The sequence below is a fragment of the Neltuma alba genome, unplaced genomic scaffold (genome assembly GCF_004799145.2).
Source record: "Neltuma alba isolate B1F8T4 unplaced genomic scaffold, ASM479914v2 tig00006295_pilon, whole genome shotgun sequence".
Taxonomy (NCBI): Eukaryota; Viridiplantae; Streptophyta; class Magnoliopsida; order Fabales; family Fabaceae; genus Neltuma; species Neltuma alba.
The window spans coordinates 1-18,245 of NW_021634413.1; the positions used below are offsets into that span (position 1 = coordinate 1).

Genomic DNA, 18,245 nt, shown 5'->3' on the forward strand with positions numbered 1-18,245 from the left:
TGGAAGTTTTGTAATGCTATATTACATAGAATCAAACGTATGGATCTAGTACTCCTAAAGTTTCGGTTGTTTTTATACAGGGCCTGGAGCTCCATCAGTTTTCAACTGTGTAAGTTGTGAATGTTTAATGTTTGGCTTTTTCCTTTTGGCCGATGATAGCTTATATTGAACCTTTCACATGCATAAAAGTAGGACAACCTTGAAAATAAAAATAAAGAAAACAACCGTTTGAAATTCCATTGACCGTCTCACTCTGGGCCATATTCATGGCATTTCTGGGAAACCATCATATATGATTAGCATAAGCAACTCAAAAGGTGGTTCAGTTTCGTCAATGACATGATGATAATGGCAACTTGCTGACATTCTGAGAGCGGATCTACAAAGTTTACATTAGCAACATAGATTGGTCTGCTCTGGTCTTCTTCCATTTGCTGAGAGCAGCCAAATTCAAATATGGACTTTATGGCAGGTTGTTGAAATTGGCAAAGGGAGCAAGGTTAAGTATGAGCTGGACAAGACAAGTGGACTTATAAAGGTGTGGGCTCTCAAACTTTTTCAGTTATTGAATTCAGTTTATTCCCTTACCATCTCAACATTCTTTGGCATAACAATAGAAAAGGTTTTCTTAAGATAATTTTATTCACGTTACAATTTTTACACATATTGTTGGGATTTTGTCAACTTCAATGCTTGAATGCCACCGAAGTTCTAGGGATTCTGAATTTTTTTTTTCCCCCCAGAATTTCAAGTACTCAATTTCCTTTGCAGAGCTCCCACCTAAGATGCTTAGACTTTCAATAGCAAGATTGTTAGTATTGTTGTTTAGGTTACTATATTGAGGAATGTGTATTTAATAAACAGGTAGAGAATCATAGATAATAGAGCGAATTATTGGCTTCAGATTGTTTATTTTGCTGTTTTTGTTTCCACCTATCAATTATTTATGCAAAAGTTTTGTTGGCTAAGTTAATTTTATACTTGCAACCAAAATAAATTATGACTATAAGATTTACTGGAGGCAAAGTTTACTTTGTTTTATACTGATAATAGTGTTGTTTCTGGTTGGGAAAAAAATTGTTTTATAACTGTTCTATCTATGAATGGGATGACATAGGTTGATCGCGTTCTTTACTCATCAGTTGTCTACCCGCACAATTATGGTTTCATTCCAAGAACTATTTGTGAAGACAGTGATCCTATGGATGTCCTGATACTAATGCAGGTATCATTGCGTAAAAGTTTGTTTATGATTTTTAACCAACATTCCTGTTTTTAGCCCCAAAAATAAAAATTCTAACTTTATTATCTCTTAAGCAGGAGCCAGTGCTACCTGGTTCTTTCCTTCGTGCCCGTGCTATTGGATTGATGCCCATGATTGACCAGGTAAAAATTGCTTTCTACTACCGAGATATTATCTTCGTTTCATTATGTTGCAAGGGGAACGCAAAAGAACCATCTGAGGGTCTGTCAACAACAGAATTGGTCTACCTAATTAGTCTTTATGTTAGATTTATATATTTCTCTAGTTGCCTCTCTGCGGGTTAGCCGGGCATTTATCAGAATATATAGGAACGGTTATTGACCTGTTGCTTGAATTCTGGTGCAGGGAGAAAAGGATGACAAAATCATAGCAGTTTGTGCTGATGACCCCGAATTCCGCCACTACAAGGACATCAAGGAACTTCCTCCACATCGGCTAGCTGAAATCAGGCGATTTTTTGAAGACTGTATCCTGTTTGGCATTTAGCATTCACATATGCATGCGCCCATATGATTGTTGGTCATTATACCCCGTTGGTGATTGGTTTTGCATCTCAAAGAGTTTGGACATATCAACACAATTCATGTAGCTCCCCTACGCTTCTAAGATATATTAAATGCTTACACCATTCTTTCTCATGAATGAATTAAATGGTTACACCATTGATGCATGAAAGTTTTCCGCCTTGGTCTGTTAATTCATTTATTTCCTTACGGCTGCTATGTTGTGTATCCTTAGCCTGACATGTTAGACAAGAAAAATGAGAACAAAAAAGTTGATGTTGAAGATTTTCTTCCTGCTGATGCTGCTATGGATGCCATCAAGTATTCCATGTTAGTACCAGCCTTTTCCTTTTTTGCTGATAAGTTACCAGCCTTTGTTCTGTCATAAACATTATCGGCTTCCCTCCCGCCAATTTTGCCGCTGTTTGTTTCAAAACATATACACCAATATTGGTTACATTTTTCCAGAGGTGTCTTTTGCTTTATTCAGGGATTTTACTTTGACGTGTTGCAGGGACCTGTACGCTGCTTATATAGTTGAAAGCTTGAGGCAGTGAGCTGTTCAGAAACTGATCGGGCAGGAGGATATGACTTCAAACATTACGTGAATGAGAACAAACTTAAACATTCTGATACCGTTGCTGGATATTATGCTTTTGTGGCAATATGTACTACTTTGTCTGCTTGCCTTCTGGCAAAAACATGCATCTGAATTCTAAATGTAATTGTATTTCTTGATGTCATATTGTCGCTTGTGCAGAACTTGTCAGAATTAGGGTCCCTGTGGTAGCCGTTGGCTACTTGGGGGCACAAAGGCATTGACCTTTTTTTTATTTTGTGGTGTCCCAAACTTGGGCTAAAAGAGTAGCAGTGATGTCGTAACTGGATTCCCCGTGAGTTTTCTTTTATAGTACCCGGGAAGAAAACTTGAAAAGAGAGTGAGCTTCAAAGAAGGGGCGATGCTCGACTGCCATTTTGCTTGGGATCCAGATTAACGGCAAAATGATGCTAGTTATTATCACTTAACCTTCATTGCTGGCTCAGGCTAAGCAGGCCTGCTAATTGCAGGTTATGATTGACGATCACGTGAATTATTCTGCATTATCCTAAACATAATGACCTCCTCTGCTTATGCAAATAAATTTAGGTCGAGATTTTCTTTCCTGAGAGGATAACATGGGAGGACATGGGAGCAAACGGAGAGTTTTAGTTTTATATTATTCAATTCAATAGTCTTTTGAGAAAACGAATTCTTTTTCATTTTTAAACGGGTGCTAACTGTTCTGCGTCCTAACAAACTATAACATCAATTACCTTTATCTGTGATCATGTAAATGTTCAGAGGGCCAAATAATAACAACTAACGAATGTGAAATGGGCATAACTATACACTTTAAGCATGGTGCTTATCAAGTTGATAGATTGATTGTACCCACAAAAAAATTGATAGGTTGACACTTTCATTAAACATCTAGATGCTTTCAATAAATGATTTGTTCGCCGAGTCGAAAAACAACATAGCGCTCGATGATGTTTTCTGGCAGAATCGTTTGAAAACGGAATTTTACTTGCGGCTGGAAAAATATAGTGCGGTAAAAGAAGTTCCGTTGCCGGGAATCGAACCCGGGTCTCCTGGGTGAAAGCCAGATATCCTAACCGCTGGACGACAACGGAGCAGATGGTAGGCTGCCCCCTTTTAAAAGTATATATCGTCATGATTCTGCGTAGTGCTCACCACTTTTGGGTTATCGTGCGCTGCTAATTCGACAATAGTATTGTTGAGAGAAAGGACTCCCGGGCATAAGGTACTGACCCAATATGTTTTTTGGCCCACTTTCGAACGACCTGGCCTTTTCTCGCATGTAGTATCCTTATTTGTGTTTAGTTTCAAACTGGATGAGGACCGTTTCAATTCTTTTTTCCCCCGCCCCCTATCTTTCCTACGGAAAGCGAACGAACGGGGTCACATTTTTGAATGGGGCTCAAGCCCAACGGGTCAAATAGATGAATAATGAGGTTTATGGGCATAAGCTTTGCCCACGAAACAGAGGCCACATGCCCCATATCTGACAGTCACAAAGTGGTGGGCGACATAAACTGGAGGCATGTATCGAGCAGGAAGGAGTTCTTTGTGTAATGGAATGATGATTTAAATAAAATAAAATAAAAGAAACAAAGGGAAGAGGGCAGTGAGGGGAAGAAGAATGATGAGTGAGTAAAGTGGCAGACAAGAGGGTCCCCGCAGCCCCCACAGTTGGATGACTGGGGAGAGGCTTCTCCAAGGTCCTCTCTTTTATCATTCCTTCAATTCAAATCTTCCCCCCAAATTACCAAATTCTCCTCGCCTCTCCATTTGACGCTGGCCTCCTTGAAAAAAAGCACAAAGAAAAGCAGACATGACCGGTGGCGGGCTGTACGGGGACAAGCGCCACCAAACTCCCCAAAAGAAGATCCCCTTCCTCCTCTGTTTTAACCTCTTTTTCTTTTTCTTACTTGTCATCCCTCAGGTCAGTACCCGAACCACACCACCCTTGTTTCACGTTTAATCTCCTTGTCACTTTCAGATTCTCCCCTCTTGCCTTCTTTGTTTCTCTCTTCTCTCCCAATCTCTCTCATTCATTATTGCCTTTTCTCTATTCTTATTCCGCACTCTCCACTTGTACTTTTCAACGAATTCCTATTCTTCTTTCAAATTACAATTCAAGGCCTCCTTTTTACGAATTCCTCCTTATAAAAATGGAAGGAATGATCGTAAGGAAGCCAGGAGGGGAGTTTAAAACGTTAAGGTCAATCCATGCGAGTTGAAATCATGAAGGGAGCTTAGCTAATGAGCTTAGGTATAAAGACATGTCTGTCCATCCAAGTCAATAAAGAAGGAGACGGGTCTTGATGAGGAGCAGTCCACGTGGCAGCCTTGCCACTGCTCATTTCGCCGGTGTGGGACCCTGGCCTCACCTCATCCTCGTCGTCACTTGAAGCGTCAACGTCGGGAAAACAACATGCGTGTCTGCATGGTGTGTGTCCGTATTTATGTGAGGGAAAGGGAGAGACGTGCATGCATGTTACTTCCCTCCCAACTAACCTCATTCTCCCCACATCTTCCCCTAACCCTAACTACTTCTTCTCTGTGGCCTTCATCAGTTTCCATCCCCTTCTTCATTTATTTCATCATCTGTTTCTTCTCGTGTTAGTTCACTTATCATTTACTGTTTATCTCCAACGATAATTGCATGCACCTTTAATTAATATTGCCTCCGGTCTTTAATATAAAATCCTGTTTGATTTTTATTTTGGTCCTAAATATAAGACACAAATCCATTTTGTCTCTCATATTTATATATATTTTTTCAAAGTAACCCTTCTAACAATAATAGTTCCAGTCAGTACACCTGATTAGCAAGGATATTATAGGAAAGACAACATCTATTTAGGACAAATAACTAACTCAGCTTGCTTCCTTAATCTCTTTAAATTAATTAACTAGCTCTTATAATTAGGACCGAAAGTAGTTTATACTTCTATTGGACGGCTGCTTCATTATATTACTTCTGGTGATTACAGATAACATAACACACCCCCTTTGATTACTTTGAGAGAGGCTTCGTTCTGGGATGATGGTTGGGAGGAGAAACGTAGGTAGAGCAAGTGGGAAGAGGTTCTATGTGCTGGCAATTCTGTCTTTATAATGATGTCCTGCTTCCCCAATCATTATTACCATTTGTATTATTTGCCTTCACATCACAATCACATCATATATGTCATTCTAATTAAAACCTTTGCATATTGCCAAACACTTGTTCCACCGCAACTTCTTCCTCCGATCCTGCCATTCCCTTCACTTCTCACACAAGCCCAATGAATTAATAATTAATATCCAGGCACTGTCATTCAAAATATGCGTGTGTGTCGTTAACGTATCACACACGAATCTTTATCGGCCGGTATAGTCTGATCTTTGAACCTGTCAAGAGACGTTTGGATATTAAAACCCATTCATTCATACACACCAACAGGATCGCCCCCTGTACGCGCTGGAGTTGGTGAAAGGTTCATTTTAAGAAAATAATAAGCTACAAAAATACTTGTAATTTCACATATTACATTCCACCTCCTCAAAGGACACTTTGACAATTTCCTTAAAGCCAATAATACATGCATTATTATAAACTTAATACAATACACATATACGCTTGTGCGTGTCGGGTTGTCATTCTATGTAATATATATACCAGTAGAGTACAGACACACACACACGCAATTAAATAAAAAAGTGCAAGCTTATTTGCTTCCGACAAAACATATGGTGTGCCGATTAAATAGCGCACGCATTTAAAAACATATAATACTAACAAAATCTGTTTTCCCTAACTTGTTTGACTGAGTTTTTTTTTCCCCTTGCAGTGAGAAACACATAAACCTTGTTACGTTAATGGAGTTCCTGAGTTTCAGAAAACGTAAGCATCCCAAAGACGAAATACAAATTTACAAGTGGTCAACTTATTGCAGTAGTCATGAAAAGTCTCCCATGTTCTTCAAAACCCCAATTAATCCAAAAACGTTAACATCTCTTTGCCGCGTCCTTACCGTCTGCCGGCTACACCGGTCATCCGGCCTTTCTTTAATTAATTAGTATTGATGGATTGATTTTAATTTGAGCACAGAAGACAACTTTTTGGGACAACGGAAAATAGAGGGAAGACGACGAACAAGCATCGCTTTTTATTTGCGTGAACATTTAATAAAACAAATAAAATATTAGCGCCAATTATATCCGTCCTGTTTTGTCATTTCGCGTCCTACCTTTTTCGGTTTTCAACATTTTTCTTTTGCTATTTCCTCTCTTTCGTCGTCCTCCTCCTCTGACGCTCCACAGTCTCTGCACTCACACAGAGGCAGAAGGAGAGGAGTGAGAGAGAGAAGAAGAAGAAAACACAGTGCTTCACAGAACTATCAAGAAGAAACCCTAGCGAAGCTGCATTTTGATGGAGAGTATCGCGCACTCTCGGCAGCCAAACAAGGTGTCCGCGGCATTTTCCAAGAAAAGCAATGGCAATCATGGGGGCTTGCCTGCTAAAGGTTTGTATGACGACGTCTACGGAGGTCCTCCCAAGTTCGGAGTTAACAGCCTCTCCCCTCGTTTCGAAGACTACGGTGAGATTTTCGGAAGCTTTCACACTGCACGCACATCTTCTATACCGATTCTGGATCTTCCGCTGGTTGATGAAAACGAGGTCTTCTTCGATATCCGCAGCTCCGCCTTCGACTACGGCGAAGTTTTTGGAGGTTACAATGGTCTAGATTTCGCGGTCTCCTACGAGGACTTGTTTCACCAACCCAACGTTCGGGATGATGCTTCCTCTGAAGAAGCCTGGTATGAATGCGATCATATTTTACGCCTTGCTCTAGGATTCCATTTCTGTATCTAATATTTAACACATGTTGAAGTGAGCGATCCTTTCGTAAATTGGGTTTACCTTTGTGTCATGGCGGAAAACGAGTTCTTATTTCTAATGTCCGAGATCGGTATAACGACTTTCAGCAGTCCAGGCCTTGATTTCACTTTCCTGGACTGTCGGGTCGAACTATGAGGATCGATCTTGTATGTTCAGGTGTTTGGACTAATGTTAACGTACTATTGATGAGTAAAACATTGCGCTGGCTCGTAGCTCCTCGTGGAACCATGGTGCTTGCTAGTTCACTTGCCATTATAGTGGTTCATTGAGATGTTTCGCATAAAAATTCAGCTAGTCTGTGAAGCAAAGTGGACAACTTTGTCATTAACCAAGAAGGATAATTAGAATCGTTTAGATTAACTAGTGACCCCTTTCGGAGTTTAATATGATCTTTGAACTTCTTGTATCTTCCGAGGTTAATATGTTCTTTTGTTTTTATGTTACCAAAGAACTTACAGAACCAGTTAGAGGTGTCTTCTATTTTTATTCTCTTATTCGAGTCATTTGCAAGCGTGATATGATGGTGTATCATTTCTTCTATATCTTCTATAGGACTCCGGAAGAAACTGATTCAATTTCGGGAGAGTCAGATCGTTCTGGAAATAATCAAAGTATGTCAAGGGGATATCCTTACCACTCTGTTGATGGTGATACAGAGTTCAACATTTCTTACCACAGGGTCGACGGAACAGGCAATGGAGGCATCTTGAAGGGGAAAACACACATCGCTGAGCCACAACCCCTTCACGGATTCACTCTTGTGTTTGATGAAGCTACCCCCATGCATAGCATTGATCCTTCTATGCAATTCCCTGATGATATAAATCTTGATGTAGACCTTACCACTGAAAAGGAGAGGGAAAACCAACTTGGGAAAACATCACATCCACCTGATCGTACTTCTGGAAAACAGACTTTTGGCGATGATCTTCAATTGCACGATGAAGACAGTAGAAGTGGCTCTCATTCCAGGGAGGCATTCATGTCTGTGACTGACATCAACCTTAGAACCCGACCCTCCCAAGTGCCACCCCCTTCACGGCCACCACCCTTACTAGATGTGAAGAAGGGTCACACTGCTGATTTTCATTTGAACTCTGAGCCGGTTGCCGCCAAAGGGATTCCAGGTGACAGCTCACCACCTTTCTTTGATGTAGAAGTTGATATGAATTCATCTGCAGCTGCTTCTGCTGCTACCATGAAAGAAGCAGTGCATAGAGTTGAAACAAAACTTAGAGGTGCAAAAGAATTGAAGGAGAAGAAAAAGGAGGATTTTGACAGCAGTGTCAAAAGTAGTTGTGATGTGAAAAACATTGAGGGAAGCAGGAATATCACTAGATCGAGTAGTTTGAAGGATGAGAGAATACAGGGAGCTTCTGATGGGAGACATAGAAAAATGAAGATTCCTATCACAGATGAAAGGCAGAAAACCATGAAAGTTGTGGTGGAAACTCCAGATTCATTGTTAAGGGACAGACCTCTGCATATGTTTGAAAAATCCACAGAGGAAAAACGCATCAATGAATCCAGATCATCTCAAGAGTCTGATAGGAGCGCTGGAGCTGGAACATGGAAGGAAGAAACTGAATTCTTTGAGTTGGTGGGCACAGAAGAATCTCCTTCTGTTTTTCAGTCAGTGAATCATTCTAAGAGTTTAGCAAAAGATGTCAGAACCCATGAGAATGAATGGGAGGCTAATCTGCAAGATGAGAGTAAAATGCTAAGGGCAATTGAAGAAAAATGTCAGCTGGATGAATACAAGAAAAAGTCTAAAGCTGCAAAAGAGGCTTGTGAACTAGATAAAATCATTAGATCTAAAGCTTCTCGTGAAGATCAAAAGCAAAAAGAGCATGTAAAGAAGGGAAAACTGAGAAAGTTCTCAGAGCAGGAAGAGAATGAACATACAAGAATCACTCACCAGCATGAAAAAACTGAAAAGAAATTAACTGATGTTTATCAATCAGGAAACTCAGAGAATACGTCTCAGACTCAACATAAGGAAGTCCAGCAAGCAAAAGGTGAGAAATTGAAAGAAGTCGATAGATTTGATGAAGTTCACGTTATGAGACTTAAGGAAGGTGAGAAGAAACTAAAAGAGGCGGACAAACAAAGGGATAATGTCAAGAAACAGAAGCAGGCTGGCAAAGTGAAAGAAAATGATGACAGAGAAAGAAAAGCTTTTGCCCTAGGGAAAGGAGAGGCTGCGGAAAAACAGACCAATTCTATGGATGTGGAAGAGAATGATGGAAAGCTAAAGGAGGCTGTTATTGAGGATATAAAGAGAAAAGAGTCTTGCCAAAGAGAACATGAGAAGAGTTTAAAACAAACTGAATTGGTTCAGCAAAAGGAACAAAAAGAGGCTCATGAAAGAGAAGATATTGAGAAAATCCTAAATGGTGCTTGTAGAAAAGAAGGTGAAGAAGGCCCAAAACAGACACTTGAAGAAAATAATGGAAAAAGACCTAAAGAGGCCCTTGATCTAGAAGTGAACCAGATAAGACTGAGAGAGACAGTTGGGCAGGAAAGAAATGACAAGAGAGTGAAAGAGGCGTATGAAAGAATTCACCATAAAAATACATTAGAAGAGGCATGTGACGCTTGTAATGGATATGAAATTGAAAGTGAACTTCAAGAAGCAGATGGCATCGAAGGTGTTCAAAATGTTCTGAATCAAGGTCTAGAACAAGATAAGAACTGTGGAATATTGGAAGAGGCCCAGAGTAAAGAAGAAATTGAGAGCCCATCAAACTGGGAGTTCGATGTGGGAGGAAGTGAAGCCACATTAAATGAGGATAGCCATCATGTGCATTCTAAGAAAGTGCCTAAGAGTGTGGATGGAGATGAAAGAGATAAGGAGTTGGACAAAAGTTTGGAGCAAATGGAGGGGAATGAAGATGGGGAATCAATGAAGTTTGCTGAAGAAGTTGATGAGATATTAAAAACAGAGTGTGATCCAAATCATCTTGAAGCTCAATCAGCTTCCAATCACGAAGAATGTATTGAAAAACCAGAGGAATCACAACAATCCCCTGCTGGCCATGTAATTGGAAGGACAAAAACTGAATGCAAAGTTGGTGAAAAGAAATTGGAACAGGTAAGAATGGAAAATCTAATGGCTAATAAAGATAGTAGAGAACCTGAAATGAGCCCTGGCGATGCAGAGCACATAGGGACCAAATCAGGAAAAGTGGATTACTGTGTGATGAATGATGATGAAGTTGGCTTTGGCAGTCAAGAAACAGGTGTTGACAAAATTAAAACGGCTTCTCAACAAGATACTAATCGCAGCAATGTGGATGGGAAATCTGCTCATGAATGGAATGAGAGAGGAAAGGACAACCAGCATGTAAAAATTTCCCTGCACCAGCAAGAAAGCAAAGACAAAGTGTCATCAACTTATCCAAACCCGTGGGATCAGAAAGGAAGGAACACAGGATCAGCTAAACCTGCTACAGTGCTAGAGGTGGGAAATCAGAAAAGTACTTCACAGGTTCATGTAGGTCAATCCACAGAGAAAAAGGAGAAGAATATCAATGAAACTCGAATATCAGAAGAGAGTGATGCTGAAAGGATGAGAAGAGAAAGAGAATTGGAGAGAGATCGTCTTAGAAAGATAGAGGAGGAGAGGCAAAGAGAAAGGGAAAGAGAAAAAGACAGAATGGCTGTTGACAAAGCAATGTTAGAGGCTGAGAGGGAAAGGGAAAGAGAAAAGGATAGGATGGCTGTTGACAGAGCAACTCTTCAGGCTCGTGACAGAGCATTTGCTGAAACTCGTGATAGAGCAGATAGGGCAGCATTTGAGAGAGCAACTGCTGAAGCTAGACAAAGAGCACTGAGTGAGGCCCGTGAAAGACTTGAGAAGGCTTGTGCTGAGGCCAGGGATAATAAGGCAAGTGCAGAGGCCAGATTGAAAGCAGAACGTGCTGCCGTAGAAAGAGCAACTGCAGAGGCTCGAGAGCGTGCAATGGAAAAAGCCAAGGCTGAGAGAGCTGCTTTCGAGTCCAGAGAACGGTTAGAGAGATCTGTATCTGACACCTTTGCCACCTCTTTCAGAAGTAGTGGGAGACAAGGTTTTTCATTATCTGTAAGTATTTTGATAGTTTTGCTGGTGATTTAATGTAGAATCTGCTGCACAGTGTCTAATCAGTTAAATGACAGGATGCGCAAGACTCACAGTTTCAGAACTTCAGTTCTTCTGCTGGTTCCAGGCATCCATATTCTTCAGTACATGGTAGCACTTAATATGTGTTTTCCCTGTATTATTTCAATGTAAATTCATGTGACGTTTTGCATATTTTGTTACCCTGCTTGATATGAGCATTACTGCTGTTATTTGTTTGAAGCTTGCTCTTTTTCTGAAAGATCAGAAGGAGGGGAAGGTGAATCAGCTCAGAGGTGTAGAGCTAGGCTGGAGAGATATCGCCGTACAGCTGAGCGTGCGGTAAGATTTTCATTCTTTTGATAGGAAGCACATATAGAGTTTCTAGATGTAAGATGTTACATACTGATTTTTGTGGATATTTTAGGCAAGAGCTTTGGAAGAAAAGAACATGCGTGACCTTCTAGCTCAGAAGGAGCAGGCTGAGAGAAATGTAAGTAATATTCACAAAGATTGCCTCTAACAACTTGTGTAGTAGGGAGAAAATGATTTTAAAAGAAATTAAAATGAGAATGCTCACATCAAGAAAAGAGTAGAAAACTAGAATGGGCTCCATGCAAAGGTAAGCCATACATGGCTCATGAACATCGCGGCTTTGTAAAGCTTTTGTAGATATATGGATTGATATAGATGATTATCTGGTACTCCCTCAATTTTATCCTATCAACTCTTTGCCCTCTCATTTTCTCAGCCTATTCGTCATTTTCAAATGAAGGCTAGAGATTCTAAACTGTTGTGTCCGTGTTTCACTGCTTATTTGTTTTCCATGCTGTTTGCAGAGATTAGCAGAGACTCTGGATGCTGAAGTTAGGAGGTGGTCAAGTGGGAAAGAAGGAAATTTACGTGCCCTGCTATCAACCTTGCAATATGTAGGTGTCAATATTCTAAGATAACTGCCTGTACTTCTTTCTCCTCTTCACCCAAACCTCGTTTTTACACAAGAACACACGTTGGGTGAAGTGTGTGAAGATCATGTTGATGAGTCTACTTCATCATTTTGTCTTGGCTGTTTCTGTTTGAGACTTGAATTATGATCTGCCTAACTCATCTCTGCGCTCCCGCCAGGGGGGGGGGGTTTGATAGAATTGAACTATTTCATTTTCTGATCTTTTTACCTCGTCAGATCCTTGGGCCTGATAGTGGATGGCAGCCAATTCCATTGACGGAGGTCATTACATCTGCTGCTGTAAAGAAGGCTTACAGGAAAGCAACCCTCTGTGTTCATCCTGACAAATTACAGCAGCGTGGGGCAAGTATTCAACACAAATATATATGTGAAAAAGTCTTTGATCTTCTAAAGGTATGTTTAGCACGCCACTTCCACTGGTTTCGTTTTTGGACCATGGGGGAGGTACCATTTAATTTGGCTTCTCCCAAACACATCCTACGTGACTTTGTCTTCCTATTTAGTAGAAGACTACTGCACTTTTTAATTACTCAATAACCACTCACTAAAATCAAAAATGTCAAAGCCCAACAGAGTAGGTCAAAATGACGAGGAGTTGGCTTTTATATCCCACGAGGGCATAAGGTTTAAATCCCTATATGGATGAAGGACTTTATTGTTGAATGATTTGTAAGTATGTCTAGAAGTGTGCTATTAATTATGAGGCCTGTCATGATTCTAATAAACCTATGGGATCTAATTCGCCTAAACTTTTCATGATCAAAAAATGTTAATTATGCACTGAAACCAAAATGGGGCAATTTTCCTGGCCAAAATTTGCTATGCTTGTCTTTCTTTTAAATCAACAGTTTTGTTTAATGTATTGGAATAATTCATGATGCCGTTGCCTTTATTGTTTGAAACTGGGTGCACGTGCAATTCACAAGACACATTTGTCTATGCACGTGGATTCTTGGGCCAAGTAGATATGCAAGCACGTGTGCCTCCCAAACTCAGCGTGAATAGGTCACTAAGTTTCATTCATCTGGAACCATGTTTCCCTGATTACTTGGGTAGTCTGGCCTACATAATGCCATGTCATTCATTGACAATGTTTTATAGTTGGGAGAAATTTATATGGTGGAGTTGCTCTGTCGCGATAGTATCTAGTTGGATAATGGATTCCTTTCCTTTTATTATATTTTTCTTTATCTTACTTCTGAAAATTGGTTCTCCAGGAGGCTTGGAACAAATTCAATTCCGAAGAGCGATAGCATGGCTTGTCTTGTGTTGTTGAATAATTCCTTGCAGCTCCCGGAGACGGAGGCCCCTACTGGCATGCGAATTATATAGCTTCGGCTCTGATGGTTTTCTACTCACGTGCGGTCAGGCTAGCCCTATTCCTAAACGCAAAGCTTGGCAAATGGCAATTATTCGTCAGTTATGATCATGTTCTGTAATATTAGCCTTCAATATTTGTATGTAAGGGGAAAAGAGGCCACCGCATGCGGCTTCCGCATTGAATTTCAGCAATTCAGAAGCAATAGTTACATCACAATATGAAATCTAGATCTATAAATTTCTTGTAATTTATGTGTAAATTTAGAAAAGGAAAGAAGGAATTGTTAGAAAAATCAAATTTTAGAGACTCGATTTCGTATCGCAGTTGGATGTTCTGCATATGAAAGGCAAATGAGATGAATTATAGACGGATCATCTTTTTCTTTTTCCCTCCAAGTCCCCGTCCTATTTGCTCACAACACTAGTGATGATACCGTAACTCGATTATGCTTCGAAATGATGTAACACTCCATGCTTTTCTTTCCCTTTAATATTTTTGATAAAATTCATAAATTGTGCTACTGTTCTGAAAATAGATTTCTAGGTTCATCTCGGGTGGGAGTTGTTGGCAGAAGTCTTGCTTTATAAGACCCAACATTGGCGGCCTCACCAACACTTTATTTGAAACGTCAAAAGCTTCATCTGTGAGCTCCTTCCTTGACGCCCAGTTTGGGTGGTAGGACCTCACGTGAAGAAGACGTGGTTTTGAGGACAAGTATAGATATTGGTGGGAGCATATGGAAAGACAGGGCATCGGGCATGAGGCTGGCAGTATGATTTAGAAAAAGATCAGTGGCATGGCATCTTGCAGTGCCCATGGCTGTAATATTTTATGCTTTATCACTTGTATAAATGGGCTGGTTACTATGTAAATATTGATCCCGTAGCAGCCGTACTTGTCTTGTTATTGGTGTTTTTGTTAGTACAAAACAAGATCGAGATACTCTTCCATCTCTCATGTGAAGTCAAAGATGTGCAAGTAAGAACAACCTGAAACCTTAAACGGAGAGACCTGTTAACTTGTTTGGCCGTAAGTTGCCTTGAAGCTTATAATAAACGGCCGTGCGGTACTAGTTATAATTGTGACGATTACTGCAGATTTTAAGTAGAAAAATTAATTACTTGCAAGTCCATCGCTTGTAAATAATGCCGAAGTTTAACTTATCAATGAAACTGAAAAAAATAAGTAATTAATTTTTATTTTAGACTAAATTGTAATTCTTTCTTTATAAATTATTATTTAAATCACACAACTTGTGATTATTTATATAAATAATGATGTATGTAATGATAATGATATTGTCTCCTTTGTACTTTTGACTAAAACCCTAAAAAGAGCAGCGGCATTTCGGACGCACCAACACAGATATCACCTACCAAGTTATGCGTATATCATATTTTCCCAAGCATCTCACCAGTCACCACACAATGTGGCCGATGTGCAGAATTGATACTGGTTAAAGTACGAAAATAATTGTCTAGGGACTATGATTATTTTTAACAGCTGAGAAAAATTCCAACTTTTTAAAAATTGTGGTAAATATTTGCCAAAATAGAGGTTTTTTTTTGTTGGGGGGGGGGGGGGGAGAAGAGGTCGTTCACACCTATCTCCCCCTCCTCTGTGTGATAAACGATTGTACATTATTTTTTCTCAACTGTGTCTGAAAAAGTCCTAGTCAAAAGGTAACCTATGAGTTATATGTGATTAAATAAGAAGAATTATTATTTTGACCAAAGATTATAACTCTAATGTTAAACGCTTAACCAATAAATATAATATGTATATATATACTCCTCCAATCCTTAATATGAGAATTAATCAACTAATTTGAGTAAATAAAAAATGTTAGTTAAATCAGCTAATATCATACTTTTTTTTAAAAAATACCATAAGCATATTTCTTAATTCCCTCCCTACTTCTCTTACCTGATTATTGTTGGGGGATATTAATAGGATTAATTTAGAAAAAATTAATAAACATGTCAAATAGGTTTTACGTATAAGATTAATATTAACTTTTTAATTATATCTTATATTAAAGATGGAAGGCGCATATAGTTTTATTCCATAGAATGTTGGTGCTTTCAATTGAAACAGTCTTATTTAAATTAGACTATTATTTTAATCTGCTTGTGGCAAAAGCAAATGCATTATTAATCAATAATTAAAAACTCATTAAAACTGAGCTGGCCATCCCAATGTTTGAATCTTTCAAGCGCGGGCAAGGCAATGTTGGAAGCAACGGGGCCTATAGAGCATTATTTGACTCTGAAAATCAAGAACGGTGTCCTCACAAACAAGTAAACAATTACTTCTGAGATGCCGTCTTTTTGTATATTATTAACTCTTAATATTCACACATTAAAATGGAGGGGACGGCACGTAAAGTCAACAACAATTTCACTATTGATCATGTGTATTCAAAGAAGGAAGCCGCAGGTCATACTGAAAACGTCATCCTCAAAAAAAAAAAGAAAATTATAGGAAACTTCAACACCAGACTAAACCTAACCCAAGAAGAAAGTCCCATCCATGTATATAAAGCTAGCCCATCACTTATCCTCCCCACACCAACCCTCTTCGTTTCATCCTTACTAATCGCTGACAATTGCTTCAAAATCCTATCTTTTGCCAGATTAAGCCATGTTTAGATCGCTGACTACTCGAAGAGGCCATGGAATAGGGAGGTATGAGAGGTTAGGCAAAGAAGGCAGTGCTATTAGCCCTTTGATTCCCCTGGAGCTGAAGAGAAGCACCAGTTTGCCTGTTGCTGCTTCGTCCAGAAAAGCTGCGACCTTTGGTGGTGGGCTCGCCAGTAATTTACAGAGACAGCCTACGAAGAAGACGACGAAGGAGAAGAGTCACCCTCTGTTCAGCTTCATGGATTTTCGTCGCAAGAAGAAACCCACGTCGAGGCCAGAGTTCGTGAGGTATCTTGAGTATCTGAAAGAAGGAGGCATGTGGGACTCGAATTCCAACAAGCCCGTCATCTATTACAAGTGAAATAAAGCTTAGTTGCTTCCATTATGGATTTTTTTCCCCCCAGGCTCCTTCCTCCTGTGCATTTGGATTCTTGTATCTGACCGATCCAAGATTTTGTTTATATATTATATGCCAATTGCAAATTAAAGTATATACATATTTGTTCATCATGCGTCGTGGAATCAACGTATCTCGTAATGTTCAGGCGCCAATACAATTTAAAAACAAAAAAGAAGATAAAGCACAAGGTTCTCCCACTTGCAAGGGGAATCAATCCCCGTTGCTACCATGTTTTTATGGGCGATGAGAGCCGGCGAGTGGAAAAAGGCCTCTCTGACTCTAAGAATCCACCAACCACCCAACTCTAAACTACCAAAAAGAAATACCTCAGGCACGTGAGATGTATAATTCTCGGTAAAAATAGATTATTTAAGTTTTATAAATCAAATCCGGTAAAAGAGTATAAAACGTACTTGACAAGAAAACCTTAATGCTCGCGAGAAGTTGACATTTCCCAAAACAAAACAGAAAAGAGCTGAGAAAAACTGCGGGAAGAAGAAAAGTTGATGGAGCCAGCAGTGGCTGAGCATGACTCAATCAAGTGCATAGAATAATGTCATCCGATCCCCAATCTGCTGCTGACCACAAATATAGAATCTTCCAGAGGAAAGCCGTTTGTGATTGTAACTCTTTAAGTGACTGAAGACATATAAATAAAAATGTTATGTGGCTGTGATGAATTGCTCAGCAGAGAATGAATAAGTGAGTTTTATGGTAAAGTGGGGAATTTCATTCCACTGCGATGAGATGATGAGAGCATTTGAAGACGTTGAGAGGAAATGAAGCAAGCCATCCATGATATGTTGCTGCTGCTTTGGTCCACACACAAACCAACCTAGCAGCATTGATTCTCTGCCCTCTTCCCCACACAAGTATCTCTCCTCACTTACTTTATGCTTTTACTTTCAAGTTCAACTACATGCCAACAGCTTTCACTCTAAGCTACATATTTTTTCCCTCATCAATTGCATACAGCCAATGACAAATATAACAGATGATTTCGGCAAAAAAAGAAAAAAATTAATAACAACAGATGATAAATAAATTTGATGATGGTTGTGGAAAAAAAACAAGTAATAGTTTCTCTGGTCCTGTATATAGGATACAGATAAATGAAGTATACAAAAAACAATCAGTTCAAATTAGTTCATAAAGGCAACATATATGTGAAAAATGCATGTTTTTCTAAGTATACCCTTCTTTATAGAAATGGTGTGTGAGAGAGAATGAGTAAGTAAAATATGTGACATAATTAATGACGGAAACATATAATTAATGAGGAAAAAAACTAATTTTAAACGCATACGAAATGAATTCTATCCCAAAAACTGTAACTTTGCTGGGGAGGGAGGATGAAAGGTTGTGTGCGCATAAAATTAGCGGGGAGGTGGGTACTCGGAGGGGCTGCGGTTGGAGCTGAGCACGGGGGATGCGTGGGTAATTTCCTTTAATTAATTAATCAACGAACCATTTATTGTTATAATTAATAATAATTAGATAAATACATGCAATTAATGTTTGCATACGGAATTAGAAATTTTTCCAAAAAAATCTACACACATTTCAAAATATGCACTATTATTTTATTTTTTTTGT

At 39.4% G+C, this 18,245-nt stretch overlaps 3 protein-coding genes and 1 non-coding gene across 5 annotated transcripts; 3 read left to right on the forward strand and 1 right to left on the reverse strand.

Moving 5' to 3' along the window:
• Nucleotides 1-80: 80 nt before the first annotated feature.
• LOC114750031 (soluble inorganic pyrophosphatase 2) lies at nucleotides 81-2,529 on the forward strand (the record flags this gene model as incomplete). Its single annotated transcript, XM_028938575.1, has 7 exons — nucleotides 81-109; nucleotides 473-538; nucleotides 1,118-1,225; nucleotides 1,321-1,386; nucleotides 1,610-1,730; nucleotides 2,016-2,097; nucleotides 2,282-2,529. Coding segments are annotated over 7 exons (515 nt in total), but the record flags the coding sequence as incomplete, so codon positions are not given.
• An 840-nt stretch (nucleotides 2,530-3,369) lies between these two features.
• Nucleotides 3,370-3,441, reverse strand: TRNAE-UUC (transfer RNA glutamic acid (anticodon UUC)). Its single transcript has one exon. It is a non-coding gene; the product is annotated as a tRNA-Glu (tRNA).
• A 2,603-nt stretch (nucleotides 3,442-6,044) lies between these two features.
• On the forward strand, nucleotides 6,045-13,993 carry LOC114750028 (auxilin-like protein 1). Of its 2 annotated transcripts, XM_028938573.1 has the most exons (9): nucleotides 6,836-6,918; nucleotides 7,019-7,138; nucleotides 7,773-11,304; nucleotides 11,379-11,451; nucleotides 11,564-11,661; nucleotides 11,747-11,812; nucleotides 12,159-12,248; nucleotides 12,503-12,679; nucleotides 13,504-13,993. In XM_028938573.1, the coding sequence occupies exons 3-9, from the start codon at nucleotides 7,834-7,836 to the stop codon at nucleotides 13,537-13,539; spliced, it is 4,011 nt and encodes a 1,336-aa protein (XP_028794406.1). In that variant the 5' UTR covers nucleotides 6,836-6,918; nucleotides 7,019-7,138; nucleotides 7,773-7,833; the 3' UTR covers nucleotides 13,540-13,993. The 2 variants fall into 2 exon arrangements, with proteins under 2 accessions (XP_028794405.1, XP_028794406.1); XM_028938572.1 differs by having other exon boundaries at nucleotides 6,045-7,138.
• A 2,108-nt stretch (nucleotides 13,994-16,101) lies between these two features.
• On the forward strand, nucleotides 16,102-16,759 carry LOC114750030 (uncharacterized). The gene has a single exon (XM_028938574.1). The coding sequence runs from the start codon at nucleotides 16,251-16,253 to the stop codon at nucleotides 16,608-16,610; it is 360 nt and encodes a 119-aa protein (XP_028794407.1). The 5' UTR covers nucleotides 16,102-16,250; the 3' UTR covers nucleotides 16,611-16,759.
• Nucleotides 16,760-18,245: the final 1,486 nt, after the last annotated feature.

What these genes read in the sequence shown, in the direction of transcription:
- LOC114750028 (XM_028938572.1), top strand. Translation starts at nt 6,750, where the DNA reads ATGGAGAGTATCGCGCACTCTCGGCAGCCAAACAAGGTGTCCGCGGCA. An exon ending in TCCATATTCTTCAGTACATG is followed by an intron (nt 11,452 to 11,563) that starts GTAGCACTTAAT and finishes ATTTGTTTGAAG; the next exon opens with CTTGCTCTTTTTCTGAAAGA. An exon ending in AGGAGCAGGCTGAGAGAAAT is followed by an intron (nt 11,813 to 12,158) that starts GTAAGTAATATT and finishes TGCTGTTTGCAG; the next exon opens with AGATTAGCAGAGACTCTGGA.
- LOC114750030 (XM_028938574.1), top strand. Translation starts at nt 16,251, where the DNA reads ATGTTTAGATCGCTGACTACTCGAAGAGGCCATGGAATAGGGAGGTAT.